The following is a 14,179-nucleotide window of genomic DNA, read 5'->3' as shown; positions in this document are numbered from 1 at the left end:
GAATGTCAACAATGCTCAGAAAAAGCTGCGACAACTTTTTTGCACTTTCACACAAGGTATCACAGTAAGAATATCCTGGCCAGCTTTTTCCTCCTTATGGTATAAATCCTTTATTAAATAATCATAACAATAATTATAATAACAATCATAAAAAGAGCATTTCTGTACAAAGACCCCTTGAAAACAACAACAACAGCAGTCCGAGCAGTGCGAAAGGGTGGGGGTGAGGGGGTCCTGTCCTTTTTATGTTTGGTCCTCCCAGGCAGAAGGGGGCGCTGTGACCGTGACTGTCACCATCAAGTTACTGTATCTGATACCGGCTCCAAAGGCAAGCTGGATCCCCGAGGCTCCAAGGCACTTTGAAGAGAGTCAGTGGGGTCCAGAGAAGCGGGCCTCAGAGGAGAGGGGCGGCGTGTGTGTGTGTGTGTGTGTGTGTGTGTGTGTGTGTGTGTGTGTGTGTGTGTGAGTGTGTGTGGTTACATGAGGGTAGATGGGATGAAATTATATTTACGTTCTGCATGATCTCAAATATAACAACCGGTGTTCCCTTCATTTTTCATCACGTCTGAGCAAGAGAGGGTGTGTATTCATGTTCTGTTTACATCTGTATATACAAGTTAAGTAATGTGTGTGTGTGTGTGTGTGTGTGTGTGTGTGTGTGTGTGTGTGTCGGAGGGAGACTTCTTTTCTTTCCCTCTCCCTCTCATGGCTTATGAGTCCATTCAGAGCGTGCAAGACCCTTTCTGATTGGTTCAAAACGATCCAGAAGAATGGCCGCCTTGCTGTGCGAGAGACGACATTTAAAAAAAAACAAAAAGCAAAGAAAAAAACAGGCCGCAATCAGCCGGTAGTTTGAGGAGGGTGGGTGGTGTGATCTGTGTGTATGTGTTTTGAGTTGGGGGGGAATCGGGGAAGGGAGACTAGGTCCTTTAAATCATGGCTTTTTGAGGTCCACATGTCAAAAGAGAGGCGGGTACCTCCTCTTGTCTTCGTGTCGCCTCAACGTTCCTTTCTCAACATTTCCTCTAACGTTTTGCTTTAAGGCTTGTTGTGTGTCCGCGCGCACAGTCAGTGGATCGAGAACAGCCGTTTCTGGCATTTCTTTTTTGATCCCGTTTGTTTTCTGTCCTCCGCCAAAGCACCGGGAGAACATTGCCCCTGTGAGAGCGAGAGAGGCAGGGGATTGTAGTGCTCTGGAAGTCATAGTCTCTCTCACTTTCTCTTTGTTTGTCTTTCCCTCAGTGGGTTTTCAGTCGCCGCGCTTACCAGCAATCCATAGGTTGCACCGACCAAAGCTCCTTGACCTTTTACTATTAAGCACAATGTAAACATGACCTTCTCTTTGACAGGAACCAGTAACAACGAAATCTAACAATAACTCTCTCTGTCATTAAAAGAATGTGTTAAAATCCCCTCCCACCCCACCCCCTCTCTCTCCACCTCTACACACACATACACGTTCCTCGCCTCTTTTTTTTTTTTTCTCTACTTATCTGCCATCACAGAATGGCGATCGGCCAGACGGGGAAACATTAAACAGAAAGCGAGTGACCGAACAAACTCCATGGACGTCTGTGACTAAAAATACCGCAGACTGTCAGGAACTAAGAGGATAACTGAGGCTGATCGGTAGCAGAGTCTACGACGGAAGAGAGAGAGAAAAAAAGCCAACGGGCGACACAAAGGAGCTAAATTCTAGGCCACTGTGTTCACATGTGATCAAAACAGACGCTTTCTAAGCACGTTCCTAACCTACCACCTTTCCAACACGATGTGTTCTGACGCAGTATGTGTAGCTTACAGAATCCAGCTTCAAGTCTGTGATGCTTTTAGAAACAGTTCTCTTTCGGTGGAGCAGGAATCTGTAATTGATATGTGTAGATATTTTTTTGAGGCCTAACGTCCCCGCAATGGAACGATCCATCTGGGTCACCCCAGTCTTTCTGTCATTGGTTCTTTCACCACAAAAACTTTGCCACACCGGACTGTGCCACGTTCTCATTTGAGCTAAAAAATAAATAAATAAAAAGGAAAAGTGTATTTCTCGTTGTCCATGTGTCCAGGGATCTGCACCAACGAGGAACTGAAAGTGAACAGGAGGAAATGAAGAAAATAGTGAGAGGTTTTCACAAAACGGCTGCGTCTCTCGCTCCGTTCCCATCTTGTGTTTTCCTCTCTGGGAAACCTCCTCACGCCTCGGTGCAGCAGCGCTGTTGGTTCAGCTTGACCTTGTGCTTGAGGCCGTCGTACAGTTCGAAGTTGTAGTTCTCCAGGGTGGTGGAGGAGCGGGACGACAGGCCGCTGTAGGAGCAGGTGCAGTAGAGGAGGAGGCCGGCGCACACCGCCCCGAGCAGGACGCCCAGGGAGCTCATGACGATGATGGTGACCAGGATGGGGTCCAGGGTGTACAGCCAGGAGTTGTCCTTCTCTGAGACGCGGGTCACCGGAGGATCGGATGACGGGGATGCTGTGTTCCACTCAGGGAACTGCAAAGCTGTGAGGTCAGGGCACAAAGCAGGACAGAGAAGTTCATTTCACGACCGTGAAGTTGAGCCTCTTTGGATCAAATGGTGTCGTGGGTTCGCTTCTCACCTCCACCGAGTTGGTCTCTGCCGCTGGAAAGACGTCCATCATTTGGTCTCCTAACTGTGAGAGAGAAGCACAGGAAACATAACATTTAGGCATGAAGCAAATTCTACACAATAATTGTTGCATGGCACAGCATTTATTTGTTTCTGGTTCAAATTTAATACCTTTTGTAATGCTACCAATCAGAAACAACAGGACCACACACACTCATATTTACGGATAACTAACCCTTTTTCATATTATAAATTCCTATTTACATTTGGCAACCGTACACACGAGTCTTGGAATAATAGAAAAATATGACTTTATTAATAGAGAAAGATCATTATGATACATTCCTGTCAAACACACAGTCATCACATAGCATACTGGTGGTATAAGACTGTTCATTCTGTGTGAATAGAGATGCAAACATCATCAAATAGTTAACATTACCCATCATTATCACCATTAAAATCATCGACACTGTCGCTATCAAGTTTAAGAGTGGCGAGTAAGACGAAGAAAAAACAAAAAAAACAACAACTAACGGCAACAACATTTAAGTAGTGCTTGTCTTTCCGTTCTGTGCGACTCACTGTGACATGGTGTGAACTGAACATTGATATGTATGTGCGTGTCTGAATTGGAGGATTATAAGTGTGGTGAATCCAGCACTGACTGCAGCACTTTAGTTGAGCCAAAAAGCTCAAGTGTACTTCTACTTTAGATGAGTTTTCTTTCCACTTTGTGTGCGCGTGCATTTGTGTCTACGTGTGCGTGTGTGTGTGTTTGCACTTGCTTCTCTTGGCAAGCGCGCCAGAGTGGGAGTGACTGCTTGGCAAGGCACGCGTCTCGATCGGGTGGTCTTTGATGGCCAATGGCGTTATTAATACTGTTTCCGGGGGGTAACTGAAGTTGGCAGCTGATTGGGCGGCGGAGGTGCGGCGGATGGGAGGGGGAAAAGTGCTTACCGCAGCCTTAATAAATGTTATCTGTCCATTAACTAATTACAACTATTAGAGGCTTGGAGCGTAACGGTGTCAAGATGGCCCAAATAGGGTGTCCAATCCCTCCTCGCCCGAGTTGATTTAAAAGCACAGAGTGAGAGCGTGCCAAAAAACGCTTCTTCTTCACTCTGAAGTGCGGCTTCTAAATTGTGGCAACAAATCGAGGCGCATTCTGCTGAGCTGTGGGCTAGTGGGTGATGGATTTTTGCTGGTGTGACAGATCACGAAAGCACGGCCCGTTAAGCCACAGAGTGAAGACCTCAATTTCATTCAATCTCGGGTGTTAAACCGAGCTCGTGTCCAATCTCACCAGCTCTGCACCGGCTGATGAGAGAGAGACTGCTGCCAATTTGTCTTGGCTCAGTCAGAGTTTTGAGAAATTTTCACAATAAAATAGGCTTTTGGATCCCATGTATGTTAAACATGAGTAAGAAGCGCATTAGCTCCGTCTTGTTTTATGCTAATAGCCGTTCATGGCGTCTTAAGGCGCGACAGGAAGCGCCATCAATAGCTGGAGCTCTGCTCTGGTTGTCTAATGTCTTGGATCGCTCTCAAGGGTGTACACATATACAGCAAAACACTGCCCTTATGCCTTCCAGCTGGTAAAGCGGCATTGTGGGATTTGTAGGAGTATAAATCAAGACAGCGATGGTGATGTCAGGCAGCTGTGTCTATTTACAACCGTAAAAACAGCAAGCACATATTCCCATTGAAATCACAACAAGGCCCGACGCAGCACGAGTTTCCTCCGGGCAGCTCAAAGACATGGGGAACAACGGGAGTGGGTGGGATGAAGCGTGAATGGGAGTGGGAACAACGTGCTTTATTACCAGAGAATCAAGATGAAACACTAAACACTGAAGACGGCTGCATCCATCACTGACTGATGCCTTCATCAGGAGAAGACAAGACGTTCAATCAAAGGAGCTGGTTATCACCATTTGTGATGCAGGACTTAAAGTATGATGGATTTGCATTCCTTTGTTTTTAAATGTGCACATGCTCTGTTGAAAAAGCACAATGGATGGATTTCTTTTCCTCCTCCAATGCAACCCCCTCACTTTTGGTGCAACTCATATCACAACTATCTCATGTTGTTATTACAGAGATACCAGGAGCTTTATTTTCTGGGGCGCGCCAGATCATTTCCACAGCTCGCACGTTGAATGCCTCTCAGCCTAACAGTCTCCCCGAACCCCCCCCCCCCCCCCTCCTCCTCTCTCTTTCTTTCTCTCGCAGCACTGCAGAGCTCCTCGTGTCTCTGGGGTCTTGTTTTAGCCTCTGGTTTGGCAGCTCTGGCTGGCCCTCGCAGCGGAACCAGCTCGACCCCCTTCTCTTCCCAGCCCACACATGTCCGTGTGTTTGTCCATGCTGGGGTCATTCCAGGAGGACCGCTGGGGTTACGAGGAGCCAGACGGCACTCAATGGTCCGAGACAAGCTGTTCGGATAAATAACTTACTCAGACTTCAGTCCGCTCATCAGGAGCAGCATCGTGTGAAATGTCAACGGCAAACTCCTTAATGGAACAAAGAAGAAAACAGCAACCGAAGCTACATCCAGTAGAGTGAGGGAGGGAGAGAGAGAGAGAGAGAGAGAGAGAGAGAGAGAGAGAGAGAGAGAGAGAGAGAGAGAGAGAGAGAGAGAGAGCACAGTGTTTCTTTGCAAATGTCCACGTGGCAGTTCCGGGACAACGTCGTCGTCATCACCCTTGCAACTGTAAACTAAATGAGGGAGGGGTTTTTCGTCAGGGAGGATGTTCTGTCAGTGTTGTGGCGTCGCGACGCGCGCTGCCACTGACGGCACAAGTTGGCGTCCTGCTCTGCCAAACACAACGCGGGGCGGCTAAGTGGTTCTTTTCAGCAGAGGGTACGGTGTCGGTCCCGGCTGTCCAACCTCACTGTCAGCACTGGCTCCACCCCTGGGGCGGCCATACTGGAGGACCAGTTAGAATACTGGAAGCACTGCGAGGAGCTGTGATAGGCCACTGACAGCTGGCTCTTCTTGGTGGCCAGGTGTTGTCGGCAGCAACAGAGGGCCCTGACCAAGATGGCCACGGCCAGGAGAAGGAGGACGCCCCCGGCGGCCATAATGTAATACCAGTGGATGGGCAAGGGAGGCACAGGAACGCCTCCCCCTGGTGAAGAGATACAGAATAATTGGCCAGCGGGAACAGAGAGGAGCGGCACTTGTTTATTTTCTACATTTAACCGTCTATTTTCTATCCCTATTGATCTTCATCATACGAACAGCAGGCGTGCACCTCATGTGAGCATGCACAAGCATGCCAGTTGCAAAAAAAAAAACAACCTCCAAGGCCAAAAAAAAGGGAAAACTTAAAATGCATCCATTTCTCTCATGTAGCTTGGGCTGCAGTTGGAGGACAAGCTTTCACACCAAGATCATCAAGAGATTTGGTTTGAAATCAGTCCAATGGTTGATCCAGTCAAATTCAATGCAATATATTTTATCCCAAAGCTTCGATGGAATAACTTGGTGTGAAATAAAAGCCAAAATAATTAGATATGAAAGCACACACATAGAATTAAGGAGATTCCTCTTCCTGTTTCACACTGGCACAGGAAGTCCCCAACAGGCCCGTGATAAAGTCTCAGAACCATGCAAGGACCAGTCAGACGGACACCACATGGGCATCCAATGTTCCAGAGCTCTCGCAGACGATATTGGATTGGGATTTTTTATTTAGCTGGCTCGAGATGGCGGATTTGTTTTGAGCACATAATTTATCCTGTTCTCGTTTCTTGTTTTTCATTTTCATTTTTCTCATGCATCAGCCTCCTGGTCGGTCCTCTCCTCCTCAAGCCAAGCTCCGTCTCCTTGGAGACTATCTCCACAGATCCTCTATACTGCTGCCTCTGGCTTCAACCCCCTCCTCAAATTCTTGGTAAAAAACCAACTAACCACCTTCCAAGAAACTTTTATTTGACTATCCAAGACTGCTATGCAAGAAACGAACCCCTAAAGACATTGAAAAATGACACAAAAAAAATACAGCCCAAAAGCATCCTCCCAAACTTGTGGGGAGAGTTGGAAGACCGGGAGAATGTCAAATTGAACTAGGGAAAGTGAAGCAGAGCTGAATACATCCAGATTTTTGGACCGTGTCACATAATTACAGAGGGAAATGGTGCGTGCTGCTGCTGCTACTTCACACTGCACACACTCATTAGACAGAGCTGAGTTAGGGAGAGGAGAGAGAGACACCGTGCTTGCCGCTGCTCAGTCACTCTATCTGATTGCATTTCACTGGGGACACTGGTGTGTGTGTGTGTGTGTGTGTGTGTGTGAGGTGATATTAATGTGTGTGTTGGAGCATGTTTGTCAAGGGTTAGAGACTCTGTGTGTTTGTGTGTGTGTGTGTGTGTGAAGCCGGAGGAGTAGAGAAGCCCAAGAAGTGCACACACATCACATTCACACTGAAACCGGCGAGCTCTTATCTTATTGGAAGACATTATGAGATGCCAAAACACTAACATCAATCTCATAGAGTCCCCCAGGAAGCTCTAAATATTTTTCATGAGGCAGACAGTTATTTAAAACCCTTCAGGCTGTGTCAGGCAGCGCAGAACTGAGAATATGTAGCTCTTTTCAAATATCCGACTCCATGAGGTGTGCTTGATTTAGCTTGCCTAGCACACAGTTTGCTCTTTGGAGACTAATCCTTTGTTTCCACTGAGCCTTGCAAGGCAAAACTGGCGTGCAACAGCACATTAGTGAAATAATCTATTTTCCAACTTTAAAAAAATTCATTTGGTATTTGCAAATTTGACAACTAAGATTTCAGCGAGGGGTTTAGTATTTGTTTGGTGATGTCTACATGCTGCTGATGCCACGAGGCACCAGCTTTAATAATGAATGCAGATTTATTCATCTGGAATCACACAGCAGACTCCTGCAGACTCAGCTTCTGTGTCGCTGACTGTTTAGCGGTTGAGACAACTTAGTGCCACCAAGCAAAAAAAACCCAGGCTAGTGCATACCAACGGGCAGGAAGCAAGACCAGAGAGGAAGTGACATCATAACAAAGTCAAGCTCACCTGGATTTTCTGGTGAAAAAGCTGCAAAGGGTTCTGCGAGGACAGAGAGAGAGAGAGAGAGAGAGAGAGAGAGAGAGAGAGAGAGAGAGAGAGAGAGAGAGAGAGAGAGAGAGAGAGACAACTGTTAGATAATTTTAAATATGAGGGAAAAGTCAGCCAAATGTCACACAAATGTCACAAGACTATCAAAGTCCTCCTGGGGAAATTTAAGTTAATTCCTCAGATAACTCACATGAGTTATGGCATTTACTTGGCTCCTTCGCCAGAATGCAATTTCAAACACTGTGTGAGTGGGGAATCTGGGATGGTCTGTGCTGAGAATTGTGTGTGTGCGTTCGAAAAGTTCACGCATTTCAAGTTGTTTATCTGTCGAGTCCAGTCAAACTGGAGCTTTTTTTGGGGCTTGCCACAAATGCACACAGCAGAACCTTCACTTTGATTGCCTGGAATGCAAACACAAGAAACGGGTATGCATGTCGTAGTGTGTGTTAGTATGTGTGTGTGTGTGTGTGTGTGTGTGTGTGTGTGTGTGTGTGTGTGTGTGTGTGTGTGTGTCAGGAACGGGTGGGAGCGAAAAATAGGGAGGGGAACTGACGCCTTTTGGCGCGAACCCCAGCGTTACTGTAAAAACTCAACTGCGTTGTGTGATAAGCAACATCCCAGAATGCTCTGGGAGTGACGAAGGAGGGGATGGAAGGGAGGAAGGGAGAAACACAGCAGCATGGAGGCAGGAGGAGGAGAGGGGAGGGGGGGGGGTGCGCTGTCATCTTTGCCTTCCGAGCTGCTTTGCTGCTCAAACTCTCTCAAGGCTCATGAAACACACATATGCACAAAAACGACGGATACAACTCAAAAACACACAGCAGCGTTTGCCGCGAGCTTCCAAGCCTTTACACAAACAAACACACACACGCACACACACTTTCCCTCAAGGACACTCTGTCTGCTCCCCGATCGTGGTCCAGCTCCAAAGCGCACTGGGCATCAGTCAGAAGTGATGACGGCAGGTTTTTTGGCTCTGAACCCCCGGCTCGGTCTCTGATCTGTTTAAGACCCTCTCCAAAGCCGCTGCTCGGGCCAGATTAGGGAGGCTGCGCTGGCGCTCGGCTCACACTCGGCACCCGGAAAGTTGCTTGGGAAACAGCCTGTCTAGTAATTCCCTTTGACGGCTCGGGAAAAGCTCTGTTTACAAATATGAGCGCACGAGAGATGGAGGGAGACGAGAGAAAAGGAAGAAGAGAAATCTAATGAAACATAGATTAGCATCGCCGGGGCCCACGGGGCGTTTATGGCCTACTTTTACTATTCTTCTTTTCTTCTTCTTTTTTTGTGCGTGAGGAATAAATGCTGTCCCTCCCTCTCCTTCCTCCTTTCATCTCTGTATTCAGTGGGCTGTTTGGAGGAGAGGCCGTCTCTGAAACTAGGATGTGAGGGCGAGGGAGTGGAGGGAGGATCGAGGGTGTTTATCACTTCATGTGTGCCACTGTGCAAGGACCTTCAGGCTAAAAGTGGAGGAGGTGGAAGGAAAATGGCGGGCGAAAATTGATAGTGGGCGAGAGATGACGAGGCGATGGTGAAGTTGACAAAGGATGAGAGGGAGTGGGCGGGTCATATGTGGATTTATTTACTTTTACGATATTTTTCTGGATGGAAAACATTTGGCAGACTGAGGCAGAAAACAATAAATAAAATACAGTTTGTCTCTGTCTGTCAGAGAGTTGGTCCCAATATGTGTGTGTGTGTGTGTGTGTGTGTGTGTGTGTGTGTGTGTGCACGCGTGTGTGTACTTACGTGTGCACTCTTTCAGAGGGGTGCTCGAGCTGATGTGGATGTTGTCTATCCAGATGTGTCCTCTGGTGCCGTGCACAAAGAAACCCTCCATCACAACCTACCGCACAGGAGAGGAAGAGGAAGAGGAGGAGGTAAAAGTTGAAAAAGAGGAAGAGGAAGACGGATGAAGGCAACAGGGAGGGGCCGGGGATTGAAAACGGGGACACGCAGGGGGCGGAGGAGGAAGAGGAGGAGGAGGAGGAGAAAGAGGATGAAAACTTAATACGGTGCCTGTAATTTCAAAGTTGCACTCAACACTTGCAATCATCCCTCACTTCTCTGCAAGCTCCTTCAACTTACTTTTTTATGAGAACATTAACTGCTTGTGATGTCTCTGACGAATGCACAACGATCCCCAAACATCACACAGCCAATAGAGACAATATGGCTTACTTTAGCTCCTTTTGAAGTCAAACCTGGCCTAAGGTGACAGAGATTGAAACTGATGCTCTCAGGAATGCGTCTCCCTCTAACCAACCCTGAAAAAAAACCTGTTTCTCTTTCTGCGGAGACATGTAATAAAGGGTTTGACCCAGATACTTATTATCAAGCAGACACACTTTAATCTATTTGATATTAGCCAGACGTCTGATCAATTTGTAGCACCGCGGTTATGACTTTTCTCGTCACCATGCTCCTTCCGTGTTTGCAATTTTCCATAAAAGATGATGAGTTCATAAAACTACCTGGAAGTCTTTCGGGGAGCGAGGCAGGATGGTGCGACCCTCCCTCCAGACGGGGCCCTGATCGTCTTTCAGCGTCCACAGGACGGTCTCCTCGTTGTGGGCGTCCCGCAGCAGGACCTTCAGGTGGCCCTGGGCCTCCCCCCACAGCTGGTAGGAGAAGAGGAGGCAGAGGGGCCCGGAGTCGGCCGCCACCACGGGACTCACGAGCCGGGCTCGCTGCTGCTCCGTCTTCAAGCTGGCGTCCATGTACAGATAGCTGTTGAGCTCTGCAGGGCGGATGGCGAGATGAAGATGCTCTTAACACACGTGCTTGAACTGTAATGCGCACAGTCGACGTCACAAGTCACCGCCACACACTCGGGTCCTAGTTTGAGATGTGCTACGATTGTACAGACTAACGTTGGTGAGTTCAGTGTTAAACTCTCTCGGAACAGATTTGTATACAATCAGGAATATATTGGATCAAGTGGGAAGAAGAAAAAGAAAGAGTCCGTTTACAGCAATGAAGCTGCTTTTGTAATTGTAACACTAATTGTAACAATAAATGAACAGAGCTTTGTTTTAACCTTGAGTTTGCTGGTCGCTACAGCCAAATGAAAGAGGGGAAAAAAAGCACGATTTAATGGGCTCGAGGCAATAAAAACAAAGAAATAGGAGAGAATGCGTAGACTTTTGTAAATGGATGCTGCCGAAATGATCCCATACATATTCTGCGTGTACAGGATTATAATCATTAATCATCTCATCCAGGCAGATGTATATGTACCCTTATGCACACATTGCTCGGCATGTTTTCACACAATTTCAGATATCTCAAACAAAAACAGAAGTGAATCACCAGTTGCGAACGGGACCGGGCCACAGCACAATAGTCCCGGCAAACAATAGGGAAATGACAAACATAAACACACAGAAGAATAGCTCCAGTGAGAGCGTCATGCTATCAGAACTCCAGCCAAGACCCTCGGGGACTATTTCTCTTCATTCCCTTCCAGGTAAATGACTTAAACAACGGAAAAGTCCAACACGCCGCTCCATTTGTTTACACCAGAGGATGTTTAGCTTGCAAATTGGATGCCGACATGAATTCCATTGTGAGAGATTGGTGGGCCTGCAGTATGTTCTGAGTGCGTGTGTGAGAGAGTGACTCAAGGAAGCGTCTGGTGAAGAATTTCTTAAGTGGGCCCGGTGGGAAAATCTCCAGCATCAACAATCTGCAGATTAAATCACCTGCTTTATCATGTACAACTGTGTGCGTGTGCGTGTGTGTGTCAGAGCAACTACGTGCCTTCCTGTTAAGCGAGGAAAAAGTAGTCCGGGACAAATCGGGGAGCATATGGGTAGTTTTTTTTATTTTATTTTAATACGTCTGTTGTTTGTTTCCCAGTAACACCACCAGGTTTGTCTTGAACACAGCATGTGTTTTTTATCCAAAAGCACCGTACAGTATTATCCGGCCGTGCTCGACTTATTGAGTGACTGGGTCGATAACCTTTCGCTGTGTTTGTGCGTGTGTGTGCGGTCTGCAGAAGATCCGACAAGCGGGGTATCTGGAGGGACAAATCTTCCTCCGACTTGACAGCTCCCTTCTGTCCGCCATACGCCCAGACTCAGTGTGTGTGACACTTCAGACAGTGTGTGACAGTGTGTCTCTTGGCCATTCGCAGTCCTGGAATGTGTGTGTCTGTGTGTGTGCGTGTGTGTTTCCCCCTTGCTGCGCATGACACTGTTTTCTATCGTATGAACCGCATGTGGATGGGCCTATGCAGGATCTGCAAGTGAAACCTATTTGTGTCTCTGCAAGGTGTTTTTTTTCCACCGTCTCTGGTGTTGAGGCGCGGCGTCTCGCAGCGAGCTTCTCCTTCCCCCTCCCGTTGTCGTGCAAGTTGTTCGCCAGACAGCTCATAATCGAGACCGCCTTGCTGTACGCAGCACAACAGAGCATTATTAATCCCTTTCACAGCGGTCGGCTGCAGGGAGAGGCACACATTCAATCTATGAAGCCTATTTAGCATGTTTTTACTAGCAGGGGTAGATTAGGCAAAGTATCACAGTACATGGTGGCTAATTCCACCTCTGTGCCCTAATAATTGGTTTTATGATGGAGGTGAGGAGGTGAGGAGATCATGGTTTTAGGGTCCCATGAGAAAAGGGAACTCTATTGAGGATTAAATCGTGATCTGATAGCAGTGAAATAATGATCCTGTGTTGGCTGGGATTCCTGACCTTTGACATCGGCAGGGAGAATCAAAGGCTGGCGTGGCTCGTCAAAACGTCTGGAAATGATACTCCATACTTGAAAGCCACAACCTGACTAATCTAAGCAACCCTTTCCAATCCGGCCGCGATGAAAGAAGCCGCTTTGAAGCTCCCTGTCAAAGATGGCTGTGACCGGAATCGGTCACGCTTCAGGAACATTTCTGCCTTCGCTGTGAGATCCGTTGCCCCGCTGAACACGACCCCGGTGACATCACAAATTTGACCCTAAAAAAAAAAAAAAGGCTGCATGCTGAGCCTCTTGTTTAATTCTCTCCAGCTGGAGAAATGCTGAATCTTTCATGGAGACTAGCTCGAAACCAATGAATTTTAAAAGCAAGTTGGGGTAAGATTCCCTCACTCTGCCTGTGAACAATTATAAATAGAGCTATGAAACTCCCTAAATCCAGCAGCATACATCTTCTTTTTAATAACCTGCCCGAAGCTGTATGCGAGCATGACGGGGAAATTAATAATTATTGCTAGTGTCTAAGTAGATGGAGCCGACACAGCATCATCTGGGATGTGCCTGCGGGGATGGAGGGGCAGTAACGGACAGCTGGGAATAACCGCTCCTCTTTTGAATCTCCGGCTCATGAACTGAACTGGAGCCACTGGTTCTTAACCGGTTTGACACGCGGACGCGAGCGGAGAGCTGGTGTAGGTCACATGTCGCACGTGAGGCTGTTATGTGTGTGTCCCTCTTGCTCCCTCAATTCATTTTAATATGCTTCTCATCCACTCCATTTAATTTGTGCCTTGTCTACACTCAGTGAAGTTGATAAAATAAACTTAATACAGTTGTGCTTGTGCAATTTTCTGTGCCCAAATTAAATTCTCCTTGCAGCTGCATACATAAAAGCTCCGCCGCAAAGGAGCTGACACCCAAATTAAATTGAAGATGTCGGTAGTCAACCTGAGCTGCTCACAGCATTGTTTGTAAAACCATCCAGACAGCCCCTGCAGGTGGCTGTCCATCAAACGCTCGCTGCATTGAGAAAAAAAACTAACTAAAATCTGAGTCGTTTTGCTAACCAGACAGCGGCGCTGAGTCCAGGAGGAGACTCACCGTGGCTGTGCAGGGACCAGAGCAGAGGGGCGTTGGGGTCGTGCGTCCACCCACACAGGCCGAGGTCAAAGTCACACACGCTGTCGGATGGGGAAGCGGTGGCGACTGCAGAGGTGGAGAGCAGTGAGAAGCGAGAGTTAGCGCGAGAGCCAAAGGGCAAAAAGGTATGAGACGTAATTTCAGATAAAAGGAGCGTTCACAGCTGCTTTACATAACGGCTTTCATCTTTTCTGTTACTGGTTTTCTAATAAGACCTTTAACCCACAGTTTCTTTTCATGCTCACCTGCAGTCGTAAAGGGGGCCGTCGTGCTATCGATGTCAGCGGGCAGGGTTGGCGTGGCGGTGTCGGCCGGCGTGGTGGTTTCTGCGGAAAACAAACATACGACGGTTAGGGTCAATGGCCGTGTGAAACAATCCCCAGATATTAGATTACTGTAAGGAGGACACATCCATCACCCCATGTTTGTTTGAGGGATTATTTATGTTTAGTTTCTCCTTCCACGGTGGCATACGTGAGGGAGGGCCGGGGGAAACGGAAGCGAGAGGAAGTGATAAGCAACAAAAGCAGAAAGGACCAGGAAGTAATGCGACATGTGGCATTTATGCACCTTAAATAACTAAAATTACGGCTTTAATGACCCTCTGCCCTGCCTATATATAGATCGCCAAGTCAGTTTTTGTAAATTAGATGACAAAGATTGAT

At 47.4% G+C, this 14,179-nt stretch overlaps 1 protein-coding gene across 1 annotated transcript; it reads right to left on the bottom strand.

The window, feature by feature from the left end:
- Window positions 1-1,440: 1,440 nt before the first annotated feature.
- Window positions 1,441-4,785, bottom strand: LOC137793919 (neuropilin-2-like). Its single transcript, XM_068590357.1, has 2 exons — window positions 2,593-4,785; window positions 1,441-2,494 (listed from the first exon to the last, which is right to left on the bottom strand). The coding sequence occupies exons 1-2, from the start codon at window positions 2,675-2,677 to the stop codon at window positions 2,190-2,192; spliced, it is 390 nt and encodes a 129-aa protein (XP_068446458.1). The 5' UTR covers window positions 2,678-4,785; the 3' UTR covers window positions 1,441-2,189.
- Window positions 4,786-14,179: the final 9,394 nt, after the last annotated feature.

Source organism: Clinocottus analis, unplaced genomic scaffold (genome assembly GCF_023055335.1).
Source record: "Clinocottus analis isolate CAN_PGR_092001 unplaced genomic scaffold, fCliAna1.0.p SCAF_24, whole genome shotgun sequence".
Classification (NCBI taxonomy): domain Eukaryota; kingdom Metazoa; phylum Chordata; class Actinopteri; order Perciformes; family Cottidae; genus Clinocottus; species Clinocottus analis.
Note: the sequence above shows the minus strand (reverse complement) of the source record. Positions and strands in the feature narration are given on the sequence as shown.

Bases quoted from the DNA above. Each gene is read 5' to 3' on its own strand.
- LOC137793919 (XM_068590357.1), bottom strand. From the start codon at position 2,677: ATGTTATGTTTCCTGTGCTTCTCTCTCACAGTTAGGAGACCAAATGAT. The intron at 2,495-2,592 runs GTGAGAAGCGAA...CTGACCTCACAG, and splicing joins CAGAGACCAACTCGGTGGAG to CTTTGCAGTTCCCTGAGTGG.